The sequence below is a fragment of the Camelus dromedarius genome, chromosome 34, assembly GCF_036321535.1.
Source record: "Camelus dromedarius isolate mCamDro1 chromosome 34, mCamDro1.pat, whole genome shotgun sequence".
Taxonomy (NCBI): domain Eukaryota; kingdom Metazoa; phylum Chordata; class Mammalia; order Artiodactyla; family Camelidae; genus Camelus; species Camelus dromedarius.
Window position 1 is genome coordinate 5666688 of NC_087469.1, and position 24079 is coordinate 5690766.

Sequence of the window (24079 nt, forward strand, 5' to 3'; positions counted from 1 at the left end):
AACCTTTGTCGTTTGGTACTGAAACAGGAACTTGAGAGGCCGGGAAAAAAAAACCCAACCAATAAAATAGAATTTAGTTGAAATAGCAAAAAGTGCCAAAAAATTTATACTGAAAGAAAGACCTAGGAGTCCTAAGAATGCTGAGAAATTAGTAGATAGTGTTATGAAGAACAGGATAGTGAGCGAGTCCTCTGTGAGGATCGTAAATGTCAAAAAGGATGGGACAGAAGACAGGAGAACGTGATGGTCTCTTTTGTCAAAGCTCCCATGTTATTAAAGACACTCACCCTTAACTCTGAAAAGCATTATTTATTGGAAAGAAATATTAGAGGAAGTCTCCTTAATTCCTGCAAGGCCAAATATGGTTCCCTTATCCTCCAAAATACATCTCCCATTTGCTCACAAATTCTTTACTCTGACTCGTGCAATGTCCTGGATTCCTTGATCCGAGGCCAGGGCTGATTATTTTCAATGGACACAGTTCCCACAGGGTCTTGGAAGCAGCATGAGATAATGCTGCCCCGCAGTTTCTCATCACGGGAGGGCAGCTAAAAAGTCAGCAAACCGAGGTGCTTCACTTGACATCTTAACATCCATTTCTTCAACAAAGCCTAATACAAGCCATGAGGTATGGTGTTCTTGGGTGAAATCAAACTTCCAGGATATATTAGCTCACCAAAACCAACAGGTGATTCCAAGAAGCCTTTAAAGGAGTAATTACGCCAACAGAGGAATCCACATAGTCAAGACACAGCCTTCTCAGGAGGCTGGAGCTATTTAATCTTAGCAAGGGCAGCCGCTCTTCTTTCCGTGTTCTGGAACAAGGCACGAATTAAAGCTTTCACTTCACTGGAAGAAAATGCAGCTGCCAAGGGCCCTTTTCCATCTGCCCACCTGCAAAATAAAAGATACAATTTCTATTTCCTATTACGTCTCTAAAGTATAAGCAAGATTTTAAAATTGTTTACTTGATCCCAAATGTGTATTTGTTTTAAATGGAAATAAAGCAAAACCTGGCATCCTCTCCTTCTCAATAGCTTTGATGTCTTCTGCGCTTTGGAATCAGCAGAGATGGACGAAGAGACCAAGTCAGGAAGATAAGACTGTTCCCCCTTACTCTCTACCCACTACTCCCTGTTTGAACTTGATCAATGATGACCACACCCTCACATGGCAATATACACTAATGGGATTTGTAAGTACTTTAAAAAGTGAACCATGGGCCACACATTTTAACTGACAAAGGATAGGTATAAAAAAACATGAAATCACACACAATCCAGTAGAATAAAGGGTAAAAATTATGATAACAGCTCACAGACATAAAGAACACACTAGTTACTACTGGGGGAGGAGCAATTAAGGAGCAGGGGACCGAAAGGTACAAACTGTTACGTAAAAAAAGAAGCTACAAGGACATAGTGTACAACACAAGGAATACAGCCAATCTTTTAGAATAACTATAAATGGAGTATAGCCTTCAACAATGGTGAATCACTATACTGTACACCTGTAACTTACATAATACTGTACCTCAACTAGACTTCAAAAAAAGACATAGATACCCAGTATCAAAAAAAAAATACGTACAGACATTTTATAATGGAAGAAAAAGGATCAATGAACAGATGCTCAATGTATCATGTAGGGAAATGTGAATTAAAATGACAATGAGCTATCATGTCATGGCAACAATCTAGCAAAAATTTTCAAGTCTGATAATACCAAATACTGGTGAAAATGTGAAGCAACAGGATAAGCTATGAAATATTCAGCTATAAAATAAATAAGCCATGGGGATACAATGTAAACACAAAGAGTACAGTCAGTAATATGGTAACAACTTTGGTGATGGATGGTAACTGGCCTTATTGTGCCGGTCACTTAATAATGTGTAAAAATATCAAATCCCTATGTTGCGCATCTGAAACTAATATAATATTGTACAGTAAATCAATTAAAAAAATAAAAACTATAAAATATGTATAAAATAGAACATGATACAGCAGTGAAAATGAACCACAGATTCATGAATGAATTTCTTGAACGAAAGAAACAAGTTTTACAAGGTACCATTTTTAGAAAGCTCAAAACAGGCAAGTGTAAACTTTATATTGTTTAGGGATATGTGCAAATGTGGTAAAGCTATAAAAAGGCAAACAAAGAAGTAACACAAAATTCAAGATCATGTTAGTTCTGGTGGGGACCATCTGGAGAAGAGTACACAAGGGTACACACAGGTAGCGGTAATACTTTTCTTAAGCTGGGTAATCACTACATGAGCATTTATTTTACTCTTTCTTTAAACTGTGAACATATGTTGCATATACTGTACTCCTCCATATGTATGTTTGATAATTTTTGAATGTTTAAACTAGAGGTACTTTCTTCGGTAAAAAAAAGTTTTTCTCAGGTTAGTTATTATCTTTGTATTTCCTGAAATCTCTGAGAAAAAAAGAAGCTGAGATATATCAATACTGTAATTTTTCTCATAGCAAAGAATTACTGATCATTGTTGGGCTCCAAGAGGGCCCTGGGATAGCACAAAGAAAAATTCTAATCTGCTGCCCTCTGGAGTCTTACCTGAAAACATCTTATAACCCACTAAGGACTTGTAAATAACAAAAGGAATAAATCAAATTTTGTACTGAGTGTAGTTAGAGATATTTTAATGTGTTTTTTTTTTTTCAAGCAAAAATCTCATCTACCTCATTTTAGAATGGATAATATTTGCTGAGAACAACTCAGACCCATCCAGGGTGACCAGACTGGTATCGCTGGGCATCTGCAATTAACCGAGCTAAAGCAGGGAGACAAGTAGCTACAGGAATGGATATTGACCTTAAGGTCTGTTCAGTGAGCTCCCTATGCAAGGTGTTAATAATATACCAAGACAATAATAAAAGCATCCAAGGATGTGTAACTGACCCTCGTCTATTCTGTTTTGCATAGTATCAATGACTTTTGCACTCTCAGGATGAAATGACCTAGCATACAATTACTGGGCACAGAAACATTAACTGATGGTGTAGAAATAAACACATCACCTACCATATTTAAGAAAAGATGAAACTTCTCTATGTGTATGACGCTGAATCTCTAAAACTACTTTACTCCCTGCAGAAAACTGCTAGTCAATCTAACAATGGTTTGATGCTGAATATTTTTATAGATAAAAATCACTTCTCTGGTAACGTATCAAGGCAATCTTAAAATGCATCCACTGTTGGTTAAAATGGGCAAGAATTTCCATCCAGGTGTCAGAGGGTTATACTTTTTTACATGTAAGGTTATCTGTCTGTACAGCATACCAAAACATGTTCAAGACCAAAATAACAGAAACAAGGTCTTTATGTCATCGCACATGAGAAAGCAGTAATGAGGTCCACATCATGACAGACCCCGCAAAGGCCCCAACTACTGCCACTCAGTGTGCAGCTTCCCTGAGTAACATTAAGAGACAGAGAACAGCATTGCCATCAATGGCACCAATACTCTTTCACGGCTGTGATGAGATATAAAAATCCTACAGAAGGGCTGACCCACCGATCCCCGATTTCTTGCAGGCTGGCCTGTAACATCGTCATCAATTCTTTGAACGGCATCCATTTTGGCACATAGACTGGAACCTCTTCTTGATATTTCTTGTTCTTGCTTTCTTCAGACAGAGGTGCAAATACTTGGGGTCCTTCATCCATCACTGTTTTGCATAAGGAATACAATCTATCACCATCTTCCGTAGAGATGTCCTGGTTTTGCAAAGGGAACAGAACAGAACAGAATTGGGCCAGCTTAACATGAAAAAATGCTCAATATCGCTAATTATCAGAGAAGTGCAAATCAAAACTACGAGTTTTCACCTCACACCAGTCAGAATGGCCATCATTCAAAAGTCCACAAATGACAAATGCTGGGGAGGCTGTGGAGAAAAGGGAGACCTCCTCCACTGCTGGTGGGAATGCAGTTTGGTGCAGCCACTATGGAAAACAGTGTGGAGATTCCTCAAAAGACTAGGAATAGACTTACCGTATGACCCAGGAATCCCGTTCCTGGGCATACATCCAGAAGGAACCCTACTTCAGGATGACACCTGCACCCCAATGTTCATAGCAGCACTATTTACAATAGCCAAGACATGGAAACAGCCTAAATGTCCATCAACAGATGACTGGATAAAGAAGCTGTGGTATATTTATACAATGGAATACTATTCAGCCATAAAAACCGACAACATAACGCCATTTGCAGCAACATGGATGGACCTGGAGATCATCATACTAAGTGAAGTAAGCCAGAAAGAGAAAGAAAAATACCGTATGAGATCGCTCATATGTGGAATCTAAAAAAAAAGCATATATACAAAACAGAAACAGACTCATAGACACAGAATACAAACTTGTGGTTGCCAAGGGGGAGGGGAGGGGAAGGGACAGACTGAGACTTCAAAATGTAGAACAGATAAACAAGATTAAACTGTATAGCACAGGGAAATATATACAAGATATTGTGGTAGCTCACAGCGAAAAAAAATGTGACAATGAATATATGTATGTTCATGTATAACTGAAAAAATTGTTCTGTACACTGGAATTCGACACAACATTGTAAAATGACTATAATTTAATAAAAAATGTTTAAAAAAACACCTAAAAAAAAAAAAAAAGAATCGGGCCAGCTTAGTAGTAAGTTAAGAGCAGATCTCTGGTGCATGCTATCCAGGGGGTCAGCCACGGCAAGATGTTTTCCAAACAATTTAGCACATCTTACTAGACACCAGATTCCATCAGCGCTGACAACACTCCTAAAGCTAGAATGACACAAAATATGTTTCAACAGATTGTCGGTACTTTAGTTTGTCTGCATGGAAGAGCCTATTTCTCCAGTAGAATGTGGCACAGCTTGCTGCAAAGCAGGGGATGTTATTACAAGTAAGATGTTATTACAAGTAAGGTATCAGTTGGCAGAGGCCAGGCAACTTTCCTGTAGGATCATCACACATACATTCCCAACTGCAACAGTGTGTTGGAAGCGACACACAACACAAGGCTGCACCTCACTTTACTGCATGAAATTATTTCGTTCACTTACATATTACATAAATATGTAACTTTGTACTTTACATTTTGGAACCACTGCCCCGTTTCCAACCTCTTCATTTACAATTTACACGATACCAGATGAAGCAGCAGTATAATCCCACTGTCTTACACAGGTTTAAAGACAGAGATTAGCAAGTCTCCAGCAGAACAGAATTACGGCATACGTGAAAAAATAACAGTACAATGAGTGAGACGTGAAACGGGAACAATTTCTTCTGCCACCTGTGTTGACTAAAAATGAGACTTCAACGTGACTGTCTCAGTAAAGTGACCATCTGGGACAAGAATTGCATCTCCAGTCTGGCGAGGCATCTAACGGTCCTTACCTCTAGGGCAGTCACTCTGCCGATGATCTCAGAAATTGCTGTATTGAGTAAAGTCCCCATAGCCTTGCAGTATATATTCACTGGCAGGACATCCTGCCACACAACTCCAAGTCGCTTTAGTTGGTGCAGTACCTGTCAGAAGAACACAGCTATTTACGTGGAAGAGAGATTGTTACAGCTCCTATTTTCTTGATTTATATTTATCATTTGTGTGTGTATGGGAGAAGAGGCATCATATAAAGAAAGGTATGTGCTTCTTGAATATCTAACCTGAGTGATCTCCCAGCTAGATGAAAAACAGACTCATCCTGAGGATGGGAAAACTGCAGCAAAAAGACAAGTCACTTAGAAGAGAGAGGCATTTTTTTTTTTAAGATGAAAGCTAGTATTTAAAATTCCCCAAACCCTAGTTCATGGGTTAAATACTTGCTATGACAGACTCACTAGGTAACTAGTCACTCTACTGGCTTGATGGAAAGACAGCTTCCTACTGAACTGGTGGAGCCAGGGAAGGGAAAGGTCGTGAACATGGGACCCACATTTTCCAGTTGGGGTTGTGGGGAATCAGCTGAGCTGTCACAAATTTTTTGCTGATTGAAAAACAAGGGAGGAGCGTCTAAAGAAAGAGGACAGAGTCCAGAGCTAACAACAGCCTCCCACCTGCCGGACCGCTTTACTTGCTGCGGAATAATTCTCCTCGTCATCCATGTTTGAGAAGTTTCTAGCACTTGATAATCTTTCCAGAAGTTCTCCTTTCTGTGCCCGCATTTGGGCCAAAAAACACTCTGTCCCTATGAGAAAACAGAAAAAAGAATTCTAAAAGTTGTTCAGTTACACACTGCGAAGCCAGGGGAGAAGAGACAAGACAGACATGAACCGCATGTACCTTTCCTGCTTATCTGGAAACACCTGCTCGCTAGATAACATCGGAACGTGGCCCTAAGGTTAGCAGAAGCATCACTTCTGATACACTAGCCAGTCCCTCCAAACCCGCCCTCAGGACAGTGAGTCTCTTCCAACAGTTTGTCCAGAGTCAGATAAGAAAAATTACTTATACAGAAGAAGCAACTGCTTTTTTTTTTTTCTGATAGATGTATACCACCTAAGGGAAAAGTCAGAAATTGAAAAGCTAAGTAAATGACACAGAGTCTCTGCTTTTCTTAGTCTATCATTATAGTCAACATGTTGATTTACCCCACATTTCATTTATTTTAATTTTTAATAATCCCAAGTAAAGCTAAGGGAGGTAGACGAGAAGGGAGTTCAGTTGAGGTTTTGCAAAAAAATCAGCACTGACATTAGTGCGCTCTCACTGGCAATGCTAACAGAATTGTCACTACACAAACCTTATTGTGTGTCACTCCACTGACATAACTCTGATTTGAATTCACTACACACCAGCGATGAAGTTGGGAACTCTAATGCACCATGAAATCATGTCATGAAAAAGTAACGCTTTCAAAAGACTGCATTCACTTCGTAAAACTGAGTAACGGAGAACACCTGGACGTTAAATGCCCTCCCACTCTGCAGTATGGCTCAGGACCACCACCTAATTTCTAACCGCCTCATTCACAGATTACAAAGATGCTAGTCTGAGAAGCTGCATAATCCACATGGTTTCCTGAATTTAAGGTATCAGTTACCGAGTCTCCTGAAGCCAGGTACAAGATCCACAAAAGTAGTGGTGCCATCACACAGAATGGGGGCAAGACGTAATCGGAACTGATGCCCGAGGGTCAGCAAGTGGTGAGCGATGTACATACAGTTGTTGTGGTGAATGGCGGCCAGCTGAGGCAGTTTTTGAAGGTTCTCCCTAAATCAGGAGGAGGCGGAGGACAAGACATAAATCACGGTACAGAAGTTGGGGTTGATGGAAAGTCTACTCTTCTAATGTATTTCTAGGCGTTAATCACTGTCTACTGTATAAATGCTGTACGTAACAAGATGTAACCTCATCACTCCCACTCCGGTTCAATCAGTGAAGCTGTTCTGTCTGCACGGGACCTTCTCCTATAAACTATCCCCATGATTAATGAAAAAGAGCAAGGGGATCAGGATGTCTACCTGTGTCCGCTCTTTGTGCCAACCTAGCCTAGCTATACTTAATACTTCCCTTGAAATTTAACACTGCTAAGTCCGTGGAGACACAGGTTTACTTCCCCTTTCTCCAAATTCCTATTTCATTTCTATAAAGAAGTCCTTGAACTATTTTCTAATTCACTAGTTTTCAAAGGTGGCTAGAAATTAGAGTAATCCAAGAAATTTAAAATCTATAGATGCTCACTTAGACTTCGCCCCAAACAAACTAAATCACAAACTCTGAGTGAAGCCAGGGCATTTATATGTTTTAAAATCTTTCCAGATTTTAATTACCACAGAAGATCAAAAATCCCTGCTCTAATTCTTCTGCACATATCAGTCTATCTACCCAGCCTGGGGAGAGAGCCTGTCTTATACTTACTTCTGCTACATATCAACTAGCAGTCATACAAGTAACACCTTGTGGTTTGCTGATTCAATGTCAGGCTAGAATGTACCACATCAGAAACTAACAATCTAGAACAGTGGTCCTCATTTTGGGATACAGATCCAAATTACTGTAGGGCTTCAAAAAAAAAAACCAGATGTGTGGGTCTTACACCCCACCTATAAATCAAAATCTCTAGGGGGTAGGGCCTAAGTAAATATATGTATGTTCTCAAAGTTCCCTAAGACAGTCTGAAATCCTACCAAAGCTGAGAGCTCTAACCTAGAACAGTGGTTCTCAAAGTGTGGCTCCGCTGACAAGCAACACTGGCATCACCTAGAAATTTGTTAAAAATTCCAGGCTTTATCCCAGGTCTACCGAATCAGAAACCTTGGTATGGGATTTGGCGATCTATATTTTAATAAGGCCTCCTGGTGATTCTGATACACATTGAAGTTTATAAACCACTGGTCCAGCATCAAGTTCCAAGGTCATACAAAGGGAAGAGAGAAACAAACCTAACTCCACACTTGTCTGAAAAAGCACAGAAGCTCCTAAGCCAACTGTCTCTGAATCTACAAAGATACGGTGATTAACTGACAGGAAGATGATTTCTCTTTCCCTTTACCTGACTAAGTAGAAAGTGAAATAAAAATTGTAAATCGCAGCAAAGAGAATACAAATAAAAATAATAAGGTTCACAGTAAACAAGCTGTCTTTTAGAACAAAAGCAGTAGCTGGGCCTCCTTAAAAATACCTCAATTGTTCAAAAAAAAAAAAAATCTGAATCAAAAAATACTCCAAATAATAAACTGGGTTCTTCTCTGAAACCAGGGTCCTGGATTAAGGAATAGCTTTGTTGACATATTGTTTAAAACATTTATAAAAGGTATCCAAAACACTTAATTTAGAAAACAGAGAACTCCTGGAGGCTTAATGTTATGAGTACCTTTTCAGATTAATATGAAAAGAAACTTTTAAAATCCAAGACATAAGGTAGATACCTAAGATAGCCAGGAAGAGTGGCTGATGGACAGTGAAACAGCGATCTCTCGTGGTATTAAGTCTGCGAAGCTATGAATGCCAGGGGGAAACGTGGCATGTCTACTGGACAGCAATATGGAGTGAGGACCTCTTTATTTTGTAACTAAGTAAAGTGAGGCAGTTCTGAAAATACCCACCATCAAAACCAGGGTAAAGTTCTTCTGAGTTTTTAAATCTGTATCACCTACTACATGCAAGATTATAGTAGCCTTATTAGTTTATTAATAAATGAGCAATGCCCTTTAAACCTGTATTTTAAATGGTTTACTGCATTTTATTGTGAATTTTAGTAACCAGTTATCTTTGATGGGAATATAAAATCACTGGTTTTAACCTGACTTACAAACACTTCAGATCTACAATATTATACCAAAGTCAGATACAATGGCACTTACTTGTGATATGTTGGTACAACATCATGGAACAAATGGAAGATATTCCTCACTGAGTAGAAAAGTTGAACAGCACTAAAAGAAAAACAAGGTTTCAAAAGAAATGCAGAAGGATATATTGGCAATGAGAAAAAAAAAATCAAATTAAATGCACCTTAAGTGAGAGTCATCGGCTAAAACTGCCTCGGTCACTGCTGAAAACACAATCTAGATGGAAATACATTCTCAACCAGTTTTACTAAGACTGAACTAGACTTCAGTTCTAAAAACCTGGACCCATTAATAATTTTAAGAATAGCAGCATTCAACCCAAAGCCTCTTTTCCATTCATCAGTTTGGGTTCTGCCAGTACCCAGAGTATCCCTGCAGTTACAAATGGAGCTAAGCCTCGAGCAAATGCCACCTGCCCACTGACACACTCTGCAAAGGGCAAGCTATCAATAAAGGGGCTCGCTGATGCTGCCAGAACCAGCCCGCCTTTCAGCTTCCACCTTTTCTCCTGCTTCCCCCAATGCAAGGAGATGAATCAACATTTCTAGCACAGAATCTAACCTCACGTTTTCTTGCCCTTTAAATCTGGCCTTAGAACATGTAAAGATTATTATTAAAATGCACTTAGAAAGAACAAATATAAGGTTTTTATGCCTTACTTCTACGTATCTTCAACTATGTATCTTGAACGAGTCACAGGAATTTCATAGTTTTTAAAAATAATGGTTATTATACCCCAAAACACTTATGACTTGCTTGTGATACCTGACTATTTTTGTTGCACACGTTGCTGTTTGACATTTGATAAGAGGGAAACAGGTTGTTGTAGTGTAGTTGTGTTTTTGTTTGTCGTGTTAAAAACTATTTTTGGCGGGGGAAAGAATGTCCACAGACACTCAGTATACAGAAATATTGTTTGGGGTTCTCTTCGGAAAAGTCGCCTTGACTCCCTAACTCTGGTCTGGTATATTTCAGGTGAATGTCATGTAAAGAAACAGTCATGCCCACATTTATTTTGCCAAAGGAGTACATATTTCCTTCTACATGTATCTTTTTTTCCTACTTATATTTAAAACTGGATGGACTTGTGAATATAATGATTCATTAAAATCATGTAAGTATCTTGGTAAACATGTTCTTTCTAGAGAAGAATAAAACAAAGGGGTTAGTTTTTACATAGAGATAAAAACTGAAACTCCGGGAGTCCATCTGAAGATACAATTTGATTAAGTCAGGCCCTAACTGAGACTGTTTTCCACTATGAGGATGAGAAGTACAAAAATTACTACACACAGATTCAAACTAAGGTTTTGTAAATCTGTTTTATAATCAACTTGGGCTATAGCCTACCATTTTCTCCTCAATTTAGCTCAGGAGCAGGGGAGGAGCTTCCTAAACAAAAAGAGATTCAGTACAAATGCAGAAGCATGTGGAATAGAGTTTGGGTACCCTGGATACAATGTTGACTGGAAGAAACCTTGAAAGGGAGAGATCAGAACTTTGGTGCATTCCACTCCTTTCCTTCTACCTTTGGCTGGCTGCCCACCAAACTATTCTTGCTTTAAAACTGGTATTTAAAATGTAAATTAATTAGGGCCTAGATTTCCAAAGGTAAAATGAAGGTTAAGGTAAAGGGCCAGCGCATGCTAAAACAGACAGTACAACAATCACTGTTACCACCACCGCCAATACTAATGAACATCTGAGTATTAGTTAATTCCCAGGCAGCATTCTAAGTTCTTTACAAGTGCTTCCTCATGTAATATCATTCAAATCGAATAAAAAGTTAAAAGTAAATAAAAATTGAAGAGCTTTTGTGAAAACTGATTGACAGTTTTTAACATCTGTCCATCCATACACATGCTTTTATTTCTCATACCTTGCTGTAAGATTTATGTTATTGTAAATAAAAGTAAATTATCAATACATGTCTGTGTGCTGTACTGTTTTTCTAGGGAAAAAAAAAATTAATAGGATATGAAAACCCAAAGAATTCCAGTTAATTTTCTTAATAAATGTCTAGCTTACGTACGCATCTACCCAAGTCATTGCCATTTGCAGATGACTCAGAACTCATACCATTGATCGCTGCTGGTTGTTGCCTCTAGTAAAGTCTGATAGGCAAGTTCCATTAATTTCTTCACAGATTCACTGATGCGGCACGTGGGCAGAGAAAAAGAATGCTGGTCCAATGAATTTTCAGGCTCCAGATTCACCACTTCGTCGTACTGAGTTATGGACACTTTCTGAACTTGCAGCTTGTCATCCTCATCAGGACTAGGAAGGTCTGGCACACTTATCTTAGAGGCAGGAGTAATCTAAGATTCAGACAGAAAGACAGAAAATGCATTGTCCTCAAAATAATTCAAATGCAAGCATACAGTGAGGAATAGGATACTGGTTGCTTGCATGATGCTTACGCTGTTGCTCTAGAGTAGCTGGAAGAGCTGAGTAAATATGGCTGTCCTTTAATGACCTGCTCAATCTTGGGGGAGAGCACGTTATGAGAAATAAACAAGTCCTTCCACTGCGCCATTCTTCTAGTTCTGTGCACATTTACTCTCGGTGGAGACAGCAGAGCTGTGAAACTGGCCCAAGATTTCAGGTAAATGAAAGGACCTTCAAAAATTCTCTTTCTCAGACCAGACTGTTGGATTACTGCACAGCAGTACGCTTTTGTGTTCCACTGTCATTAAACAAATTACTTGTGTTGGCTTGGTCAAAGAAACAACACATTCACGCTAGCTTATCCTATTCTTAAAAACAAAATTCCAAACCCAAACCAAAAAAGCCTCCCTAACATTTACACAGAATGAGAATTCCCTGACTTGGTCAAGACTAAAGGAAAGAACACTAGACTTACAGTCTGGAAACATCAGTGATATTTTTTAACCCTAACTTTTAACAAAGTCATTTAACCTCTCTGGACCTCAACTTTCTCATTGTTATGTGAAGAAATTGCACTACAATAAGGGTTTTCAAACCTTGCTTCTCAAAGATGCCTCAGGGACCAAAAAAAAGGGGGAGTGATTAAGGGGGTGGAAGCAGCGGGCTCCCCACTCCTACCGCAAGAAGAGCAGCTCTGTCTGCACGTGTTGACCTCTATGGAAAACTTCTGATAGAAAAAGTTTTAAGTCTAATCACTTAAGTCATCAGACTTGCCTTCTTAATCTGCAAAATGGTAAAATCATGTCTACTTCATAGGGCTGTCAGGAAGTTTAAATGAGAACACAAGCATCACAACCAGGAGAGATGCTACTGGCATCTAGTGGGTAGAGATCAGGGGTGCTACCGAACATCCTGCAGGACAGCCCCTACGGCGAAGAATTATTTGGCCCCAAATGTCAACAGCGACAGTGCTGAGAAACCCTGATCTAGAGGAAGATACATTATTAGGATTTGGGTACTTGGGGAAAAATACAACACTACAGAATGTGAGAACTAATTGAATAAGGAGCTCAGAGATTACCTAGTTCAATTCTGTCATGTTACAGAGGAGGAAATGAGATTCAACAGGTTAAAAGATTTAGCCCAGAGTCACAGAGCAATCTAGTAAAAATCCTCTTTACATCAAGGAGTTATGACAGAGCCAATGAGATACATGTTACTTTCATTTACCAAACATTTACTAAGCATTAAGCCCACAGTAGTGTGTGCCAGGTATTCTCCTGATGCTAGAGATCCAACAGTAAACAAAGCAGGAAAAAAAAAGCAGCACCCCGCCCTCACAGAGCTTATTCTCTAGAAGGGAGAAACCAAATAATTCACACAGAATGCTTATCGCTAGTAAGGGATATGAAGAAAAATAAAGCAAAGAAAGAGTATAAGAAATAAGGGGAGGTCACAGTTTTAAAAAGAGCGGTCAGGAGAGGGAGCGAGTCACCTAGGTGTCTGCGGTAATATTCCAAACGGAGAGAAAAAGAGCTTCGGAAGTTGTGCAGCCACGTGGGCTGGGCACCGAGTGTGCGGGGCCTGCAGGGAGCCCAGAGTGCGCGAAGCAGAGTACGTGCAAGAGCAATGTGCTAGGAGACAGTCAGACAGCAGGCATGGGGACACAGCACAGAAGTCCCTGCAGGCCTCTGGAAGGGGCTTCCTCTGAATGAGATGGGAGCCAGTGGATTTTGCGCAGAAACGTGACATAAGTGATATTTACATATAAAAATGTGCAGCCCAGTCCCCAGTACTGAGTACATTTCAGCTCCCTTAACAACCCCCAAATTACCTCAAAATGTGTTAACATCTGAGCACTTCGAATGGCGAGTTAAATATTCTGCTGAAGTAGACACAATAGCAGGGTACCCCCAAGGGAAATGGGGGATGGCAGAAGGGGTAGAGGGAAGAAGAGCTCAGTGCTTTCAGTGACAACAGAAAATTCCTCAGCCATTTTTCTGTTAAGGGATGACTTTAATCTCTGTCACGCTTTAATCTAAGTAACACCTGACATTTGCCAAATATTATTTTATATGTGTAAGACATTAAAAAAAAAAAACAGAAAAAAGTACACAGAATTATCTAAAGTCAAAGAAATAAATTACTCTCAGTACAAATTAATTAGTCCACTGACTTTGCAGATAATTGTTTATACCCTACACAGATCACAACTTTTTGTACGTTTCATTATTTTTACTTGAAAACGAGTGTCTCCATTAGCCTAAGAAATGAAGTCAACATTTTCACAAAAGGATATAATCTCTGCATATAACCATATCAGTCATGAAACTGTGTACTAAAAACTCAAGTGATGACGTTGAGAAAAATCCACAGGCTAACACACTGTCTGATTTCAGTAACAGTGTAATCCATTACACTGATGTAGACTTTTTCAATTTACACCATGCTTTTATGTGCATTATCCTATCCGGACCTCACAATGCCCTATGAAAGAGGTAGATGTTAGGACCACTTTAAAAATGAGAAAACAAACGTTTAAGAAGATTAATAATTCGTCTCAGTGACCTCAGCAACTGCCACAAGCTCTTCCACTCCACCATAATCCTCTCAAAAATGATCTGCTCCCTACGTACAACGTATAACCACCCCCATACCGTCACAGTGTTGTGAATTTCAGAGGTCATCAGGTTTCTAGCCGCCACGATCACATCCTGACACTTCTTGTTAGCAAAATGAGAATTGACATTACGGGCGTATTTCAGCAAATCTGTAGTATCTCCTTTTAAAAACCTCATCTCCTTTAGGGCATTTTCAAATTCTTCAGTAGACTGTATGATCTGAGAAAGAAACACATGAAAAAAAATATACATATATACATATATTCCGTTTCAATATTAAAATTTCAAATCCAAAGTATAGAAAAGAACAAGGACCAGCTGATCATTTAAGTTTTAGAACAGACCACCGATTACTAGGTATAAAAATAGTATACATTTTTCTAGCCTTAAGTTCTCTGGAAGAGCATCTTCAATAGAAAGTTCTGACTCTACTGAGTAAAGGTGAAAAAAATCTTTAAAATAAATATACAGTAGTATCCTTGGTTTCATTTACCCACAGTAAACCATGGTTTGAAAATATTAAATGGAAAATTCCAGAAATAAACAATTAATGAGTTTTAAATAGTGCGCTGTTCTGAGCAGTGTGATGAAATCTTGTGCCGTCCTGCTCTGACTCGCCCAGGACATGAATCACCCCTTTGTCCAGCTATACATACTACCTGCCCGTTATTATAGGAAAAAACATAGTACGTATGGATATATATAGTTCAGTACCATCCACAGGTTCAGGCCTTCACTGGGGGTCTCAGAACTTAGCCTCAAATAAAAGGGGGGGGGGGGGGGACGACTGTATTTATTTTAGTGTCTGAGGAACCACTAAAAAGAAGCCAGAAAGTAAAGTGTCACATAGTAGTTACTACAGCTATACAAATATAAAAACAATTGTTTTCCAAAAGTATCCTACTTAAGAAAACTTACTTAATAAGAAAACATACTTCCCCAACCAAAAGGTAGGAAGCCAGGAAAGAAATGAAGTTACAGGGAATTTGCCTCCACACTTCATAATTTTCTTGCAGATGTCACTAAAGAACAAAAGATCTCCAAGGTAAACAAACGACACCAAGGGGAACCCATGGTCTCCTCAAACCTTCTGCAACCCTTCTGCTCTTACCTCTTCATACTGCTGTAACTTGCTGCTGTTAGTCGGGATGGAATAAACCAAACAATTTTTAATGAGGCACTCAGATAAGTCCTCCCAGATCATGTCACCAAGCATCTCAGCCAATATGATCTTGGATGTTTTCTCATTTTCTAGGTCAGCATCAAGAGGCAAATCTGAATTCAAAAGAAAAAGTTTTAAACAAGAAACCATTCACGGTCCAGATATACTCTCAAATTCCCTTGTTTTCTAGAATCCCCTAATTCTAAGATGATGGGGAAGAAAACAGCACACATAATTCTACCACTGTCTCAACTGACTGCGTGGGACACGGCATGACACACTATTATTTTATTTTCACTGCTCAGATGAATTGTCTGCACCGCATTACTGCCTGTTCTCTATTAACAATAAGGTATCAAGCCATCTACATTATAATCATCTACTGCTAATCTACCCATCTGATTCTATGACAAGCATTCAGAAATTCCGCACACCAAACTGAAACTAGTTTAGAATAAAATCCCAGCTCTTTAATAATGAATAAACATAGGTTTTTTTCATCTCTGCACAGGATCTGAGTGTTTAGCCTAACTAAAATAGCAATAAACCCCTTACATTATAGCATAATATCTAGTCTATGAAACAGAGTACCTCAATATCTCTTCTATGGTAATATTTTATGTTGGTATTTTCCAACACATTTTCAGGGAGTTATATTTAGGATACACTATTAATTAATTAAATACTTAAGAATCAGTGACCAACGTAGAGGGAAAGACCATAAGCAGGACCACCTTTTTTGAACCTAGTTCTGATTCACCAAGGAAGACCTTAGGAGATAAGAACCTTAAAAGAAAGTGACCGTATTACCTCAGAGCCTTGAGATACGTTACAGCATCTGAACTCTAGGCCTTTACTGCCTGACTTGGTAGCAGTCAGCCACATTTTGTTACTGAGCACTTGAAATGTGGCTAGTGTGACTCAGGAACTCAATTTTTTTTAGTTTTTAGTAATTTCAAATGAAGTGTAAAAATGGAAGCAAGAGTGGGCGGTTATGAGGGGTAGGTGGCCCCAGGGAGCCTTGTGGTGACAGAAGAGTTCTGTATCTTGATGCATGAATCCACACAAGAGATAAAACTGCACAGAATTGTGCACACACACACACACACACAAACGCACACACAAGTGCAGGTAAAACTGAGAGAAATCCGAGTAAGTTCTGTGAATTGTACCAAAGTCAATTTGCTGGTTTTGAAATTAATACTATGGTTACACAAGATGCTAACACTGGGGAAAACTGGGTGAAGGGTACATGGGGCCTCTGAACATTTTTTGAATAAAAAATTTAAACTAAAAAAAAAAAAAAAAAAAGGAAGCAGCATAAAATGCTTTCAAACACAATTTTTGTTGCTTTGATAAGACCGCATCTCACTTTAACCATCACATCACGTAAGCTATTACGTTGTACTGCAGTGCTCACATCAGGTACGTGTATCATTTCTAGTATTCCGTATGAACACACCACCCATCTAGTCAGTGTAAACAGATTCATTCCACTCTAGCAACTTTTTTACCCTGTGAACCAACGTAACATTATAATGTGCTTATTTGAATATTTTATGCATACAGCACAAATGACTGTGATATCTACATGAACTGCAAAATGCAGTTAAACTGAAATCCTTATTTCGATTGATATATTCTTGTAGTTTAAGAAAATACCTATAAACAGATTTTTAAGTTTAAAACTAAGGTATACTATTGATGCAGAATCAAGTAAAGATGCAGAAGCTAGTGAAACTAGTGGAACAGTAAAGGAAAAAAAGAGATGAAAACAGGCCACAAATTTTACAATGGATGGCAACTGCAACTTGCTAAAACAAAGCAAAACAAATCTTTGCTTGCTGTGCAAAAAAAAAATTTTAAGATAATAAAGCAGACAACATTAAGAGAAAACTTTCAAGAAATACATTAGGGAATTGTGAAGTTTCCTCTCAAAAAAGAATTGACAAAATTAGCCATCTGAAATCACAATTAAATGTCCAACCAAAAATGTGATTTTAATGGGATCTGAGCTTGTAACTTTGGCTAGCTATAAACAGACTTGGTAAAGTCATTCTATATGTTTTCTCTGTGCGCACAATTTGGTGTCAATTTTATGCTGGTTTTTAAAAAAGTTAAGGCACTTATCTGTCTTTTTCTATTGACCAAAAGAGCTTGATTAACAGAGGAATTATCTGTAATTTGGAGAATACAAATGCAAGCTTTTGGTTAGTTTTCAGAGTTCCAAAAAAGTTGATTCTGCCAGTTTCTGCCAGTTTTTAATTGCTTTTATGGAGGACAGATTTTTGGTGTTCCTTACTCTGCGCATGGTCACTGATGTCATCCAAGTACCGATTAAAAAAAAAAAAAAAGACTGATTAAGATTGTTGGTCTTTTTATGAGCAAATTGACCTAAGTTTCCCAATAAAATACCAAAAGAGAAGGTACGGAAATCCTTCAGAATTTTTGAAGTGCTCACACATCCCACAGCAGCATTATCAAGGTATCTGAGGAGCCTCATTCATCTGGTCACAGTGCTGGGATCAAGACCCTCCATTTAAACCCTGCATAGGCAGCATGCTTTTCTCAATTCTAGGCCACAGATAACCCCTCAACTGTCTACTGCTTTTTAAAACATGATTTCCAAAGGATATCTGGCCAGGAGAACCCATATTTCTCTTTGTTTTTAAAAGAATGATGCAGAGAAAATAAGTTTATTGCACTGTTCAGATATAAATCAGTCATGTGTTAACACTCTGGGGAGTGGAACTGAGGAGGGCGTGGAGTGTGCCACTTTATATACTTCTGTAGTTTCCTCTAATGAGTATTACTTTGGAAATTAAAAGAAAGGAAAATAAATTCAAAATACCATGTGAAATAATTTTTTAAAAAAAGAAAACGCCTAGAATTTAGCCATAAACCATACGTACCTAATGGTGGCCTTTTTAGTGGCAAGTCTCTTAACAACCTTTCAACCTTCTACAGTTAATTGTATGTCCAGAATCTCTACTTCTTGGTAAATTTTAGTAACTTATACTTTCTAGAAAATCATTCATGGCAAAAGCAAAATGTGCTTGTTGTGACCAACCCAATACTATTAAGGTTTATAAAGAAAGAAACCAAATGTTCCCTCTCCACAGCCACAAGCTGCTCTTTCTCTCTCTCCTTCTGTGTCCTAGTGACCAGTGTTAAGAGTTTGGCTTGTATTCTTTTTCCCTTACGTTACACTGTTTATATAAACATATACACTGTTTATATCACTTCTGTAAGGAATGAAAAACTGGGATACCTGGGTCAAAGAGATGCATATCTTAGTACAACTATATAGCTTCAGATTACTTTATAAAAAGCACTCACAAAAGCCATGAAGGAGACTACCTTTCCATTTTCTTGCCAGAAACATCTTAAACAGGTCTTTTATCAACTCTAAGGGTGGAAAGTTCTACCCTGATGGTGTGATTTCCATTCCCCTATTAGGGAAATTAAGTAACACATATTTTTAGGTTAATTAATAATTTGTACCATTTCTTTCATAAATTGTTTATTCATTACTTTTTTTTTAAACCTATTTTTCTACTGTTCTCTTTTTCTGTGGGAAAAAAAATCTTTATATTACCTCCTTGTCTGTCAGATGTATTACAAATATTTCCTCCCAGTACACTATTACCTTTTGACTTTATGGTATTGTTTACTATATAGAATTTAACATTTATATATAGTCAAATTTGCCAATCATTTCCTTTATGCATTGTGTGCTTCCTGAGACTATTCAAGTCTTCTCCTAAATTTTCTTCTAGCATTTTTACCGTTTCACTTTTGCATACAGGGCTTTAATTCATCTGGAATTTATTTCTGTATGATGTATGGAGCAGGAATCTAACTTTGTTTTATGCCATATAGCTAATTTTGCTAGCATCATTATTTAGTAAACTATCTGTCCCATTAAACTGAAAATGTGACTTTGATCAAATGGTAAATTCTCATTTATGTCACTTCAAAAAAAAGTGAAGGAAGTTTTATATTGGTGATAAGATGCAGGAGACATGACAACAGCTGCTGTGAAAAATCTGAAAGTCCATCATCTATAATAAGAAATAGACTTATTCTGTATGGCTCCACACAGCAGAAATAGCATCAGTAAAGCAGATATTTCAAGGCAATATATTTTGAACATATTTTTAAAATAACTATCCTAAAGATTTAATTTCCAAAATGGGCATTTTGGCCATAGTATTTAATATAAAAAGGATATACAATTAAAACAAACAAACAAACAAACAAAAACTTCAGAGTAATCAGAGTTGCCCAGTGATAGGATGGAAAGCCTCAAGAAATGAGTTCTCTCTCACTAAAGGTGCTCAGGTTGGTTACATGAACAGAGATATCTGGACTGAATCACCTCTCTAGTTCACTCCAATCCTTGGATACTGTTTATAATTTTATAAAAATCAGTGTATTATCTCCCCAAGTGAAGGAATAAGAAGAAAACTACCTTGGATTTTTGTAATTTATGCAAGTCTTAACATTTTTTATTCTCTGCTGTCAAACCTAGAAAGAATTCTTTGCTTTACATATAAAAATATTTACATATAAATAAGGTATACGACTGCCAGGAAGGCATACGAACAATAGCGGCATTTCTTTTTTATCTTTTCCACAGCAAGGATGCTTAATCTGACTATTCAATAAGACAACTGAGAAAAGCAAAAAGAAGGTAAGTCAAATAGAGTAAAAACAACAGTGTTATAATAAAACACCAGAATAGCATGACAGCCAGAAAATGATTTAAGCAACATAGAAACTGGCTATTTCAAGGATGAATATATAAAGATCTAACCAACAGGTTGAGTTGGAGTGAAATTCATTTCCTACATTAAACCCAGTTTGTTTTTATCAACTAGGTTGTTGGGGATTCTTCCCATCGAAACATGTAAAACAGCACTTGGTTCATTTCTGCTTCTCCCATAATTAAAGCAAGAGCCCAAAATGTGATGCTACTAGAAGTCCAGTGAGAGAAATGCATCCTGAAGTTCAACTAAATATTACAAACACAGAATCCGGGCACCACTGATAACCCTGCTTGTCAGCACAGGGCAGAGAAGGAACGCAAAGTAGAGCACAAAATAAAAAGGCAACGGCTCTGGTCCTATGACATAATTTACTCACCTCCCATCCTCCATTCACGCAGATTGTTGGTATTTTTATTCACTTTAAAATAATATTTACTTTAAAAAATCATATTTACTTTTCAAAAACATAAAAAGCACTGCCTTGGGGACACATACCTAGAAGCTGTTTCTGGACCACTTCCAGTACCAGTCTGATCTTTGCAAAAACTTCAGATGGCGATGGATGTTCCAAGTCATTCATCACAGATTCAAAACGAATAACAATGATGTTAGGCTGGTTTTCTATCACAGCAAAAACGGATGGGCAAGATGCCAGAGGCCTAAGGATATACTTCAGCAGCATCTGACCTGAAAATGATATGAAGACTCATCAAAAATCACCAGAAGAAACAAACAAACAAAAAAAGATTTGTGCACCTAACAACAAAAATACATACACCATGACATTACACAACACCCACAATGCACTGCAGGTTTTCCCACTAAAGCATCCCAGACTGTCTACAGATTTTTATATAAATTATTCAAAAAACCAAATAAAACAAATACCGGCACTTAGTCAAAAAAAAAAAAAAGAAGAAGAAAAAAAAGGAAAGGATCTAGGCCCTTAATGAAAAGAGTAATATTTACAACAATTCCATTTGATAAACCATGAGGCCAAACCCTGTATGATCCATTATTGATATTATTCAGAGAATATTTGTTAATTTTTTCTGTCATTCCTTTAACACTGGACCTTCTGAAATTTCACATAAATGAAACAAAGCTTAAATCATTTATCTTACCAAATGACTTAAGCTTGGTATGTAGCTCCCCAAGAAGAGAAAATGCCAAGAGGACAGAACTGATGGGTGGCACGGGGCCCTTCTCCTCTTTCTGAGATTGCTCAGTACACAAATGAAGTTCTGTTTGTAGGCAAGATTCCAAGTTGCTGATGTCTAAGAAAAAGGGAAAAAATATCAGCTGTCTCAGCAACACAGGATGTTCCCATTCCTATTCCTGAGAGCCCACTGTCTCCTGAGTCTTTAAGTACATGCTCTTACTACAATCCACTTCTAATGCAGCCAAATATTAATTACGACATACATGTCCTGGGCATCACTTTAAAACAGGAAATTACTTTTTTTTGGTATGTTCGAAGAATCAAACTGAGTGCAAAAGTATGATGACGTGCTTACAATAACTGCTAATTCAATATGTACTGAATGGCTGAAAAAAGTCAAGGAATAAAAAGTGAGATCCTAGTTTGCATTAAGACCTCCCCTTCTATGCTCCCTCTTACCAAGTGAAGAGAACAGCCTGCCAGACAAGTTTAACAGGAAGAGTGTGTTACAACAGAGAATGAACACACCTGCCACCTTCTCTTAATTTTACAGTCTGCTTGGAAATAGCATCTAATTATTTTCTAGATTCCTTCCTTCAAAATACCTAAAATACATACATGTGTATATGTGTGTGTATGTGTGTGTGTCTATGAACACACATCCATATATAATGTATCTGAGGGCCAAAGTGGACATAAGAAAGGGAGCAAGAGGAGACTGTGAGGTTTCCTCTGAAATAAGACTAAATTTCAAGATTAAGTGCTGGAAAATACACCAGGTTTAATGGCATGCCCTTTACATATACCCTCAGGGGTTTTACTTTGTGTAAACAAGACATCAAAGAGGGCTCCCACCCAGAGGTGGGCAGAGGGACTGAGAGCCAAGTAGTATAAATAAAAGCCAGGGCCAGAGTTATCCTATTTCTTCACCTTGCAAAGCAGCCCCCATCTCATGATTCTGTCACCATTTTTACCCAAGGACTGAAAAAAAATTGGCCCAAACTCCTATCTCATTGATCCTCTGTCTTCTTTCCTTAGCAAGAGAGAGAATGATTGAATAGCTTCTTTAAGCTTCTAGACAAGATAAACTGTTGGGATTAGGGATTTGGGAACTGGCACGTCCTACAGCGCAGTGGAAACGGTGTGGTCTTAAAGTGCCACCTTCTCTACTTTCTTCTCTACCCCTCCTCCAAGTGGACCCCTCCCAATCACCTTCCCTCTTCTCTGCTCCTTCCTACTGGAAGGGACAGAAAGAGAAATGTCACAGAAGTAAAAAGCATTTTGGTCCTAACAAGCATTTTCCTTAAAATGAGAACTCAATATAGACTTGATAGAATAATAAATGAAACCTTCTCATCTACCAATATAAAACATTTGGAATATATTCAGAGGCCAAACTGGTTCAGGCAGATTAAGCAAAGCAGTCCACCTGAGGTCAGCAGCACCTTTTGATGGTGGGAACTTCCATACAATCAGCTTCTGCCACTCTTCTCCAAGGTGATACAGTATGTTCTGTTTCTGTATTGTAAGCTCCATACTGAGAGATTTCAACATTTTTAAATCAAAGCATTTTCTGGATTTTAACAACTTCAAGCATTTCTGTGCCTGGTAGGGAAACAGAATCATTGTTAAACATCCCACCTGGACTGTGGGCAATCAGAATACATTTTATAATAATAAGGAATACATGGAACACAAAATTTACTTAAAACAAGAATAGTATTAATTGCTCATGCTTTGGAGAAAGTGTTTAATACCTCCTCGAGACGCTGAGCAGCAGCGACATACTTCTTCTCTGCTAATGCACAATTGTATTCTTCAATAGCAGTTGAAAACTGAAAAGAGAAGTGTAGTTATTTAGGTATCTTATTTTACATACTATTACTTCAAGTCTGTCTGCTTGCCTGTTTTTAAAATTTGGGAAAGAAACCATATAGTCAAAGGACACCCATTTAATACTGAGACCAACTGGAAAAAAGTCACTTTCTCACCACCAAAACACTGAAGTTTGGTTTGAGTTTACTGACCTCTTGTAGCTGTTTAAGCAAACTTAGGACTACTGAGTCTCTTTCCAACTGTTGCTTCAGGTCTGTAAATTCAGCAGTTGATACATGAAGATCCCGGCGGACCTAAGTCACACATCAAAGACAAGTAATTTTAAGCTATACTATACCTAAGAAATAAAACATTTCTTAAAATCAATAAGCTTTATTAGGGGACTGTAATTCATGATGAAACTTACATGCTGATGAAGACTGGAATAAAAATCACAGAATGCAGTAGAAGAGACCTTCAGTTGTCCACGTAGCCCAAACCCTTATCCTACACAGGAATACCCGTTTCCAACAACGTAACATCTTTTTGTCACCATCTATTCTTGGTTTTAAATTCTCTTTCATCAGAAAGCTCATTCACCTGGATTACTAGCAGGGTATCCCCACTGCCAAGTGGTAATTCATCCTACAGCTGAACAGTTCTAATAAAAAGCTTTTCTTACGTTGAGTGAGACTCCACCTCCCATTCTGTCCCCTCTATTCAGAGACTTGGTACTATCAATTATTCCCTCTCGTCTTTCACCTCTCCCTAATTCATTCTTCATTCACGAATTATATATTGATTGAATACCTATTAGAGCATGGCTCCTCCCATCAG

The 24079-nt window shown here is 38.1% G+C and overlaps 1 protein-coding gene across 1 annotated transcript in view; it reads right to left on the reverse strand.

Annotated features, from left to right (window-relative positions):
- Window positions 1-289: 289 nt before the first annotated feature.
- ZW10 (zw10 kinetochore protein) overlaps window positions 290-24079 on the reverse strand; it is a 28529-nt gene continuing 4739 nt past the window's right edge. Inside the window, exons 3-16 of the mRNA XM_064482059.1 lie at window positions 23455-23556; window positions 23185-23262; window positions 22873-23032; window positions 21390-21542; window positions 20761-20952; window positions 15443-15606; window positions 14368-14550; window positions 11402-11640; window positions 9335-9406; window positions 7072-7241; window positions 6086-6216; window positions 5426-5557; window positions 3547-3749; window positions 290-894 (exon numbers count right to left, since the gene is read on the reverse strand). Of these exons, the coding sequence (XP_064338129.1) occupies window positions 774-894; window positions 3547-3749; window positions 5426-5557; window positions 6086-6216; window positions 7072-7241; window positions 9335-9406; window positions 11402-11640; window positions 14368-14550; window positions 15443-15606; window positions 20761-20952; window positions 21390-21542; window positions 22873-23032; window positions 23185-23262; window positions 23455-23556 (2100 nt within the window). The 3' untranslated portion in view covers window positions 290-773. The remainder of the gene's footprint in view (window positions 895-3546; window positions 3750-5425; window positions 5558-6085; window positions 6217-7071; window positions 7242-9334; window positions 9407-11401; window positions 11641-14367; window positions 14551-15442; window positions 15607-20760; window positions 20953-21389; window positions 21543-22872; window positions 23033-23184; window positions 23263-23454; window positions 23557-24079) is intronic.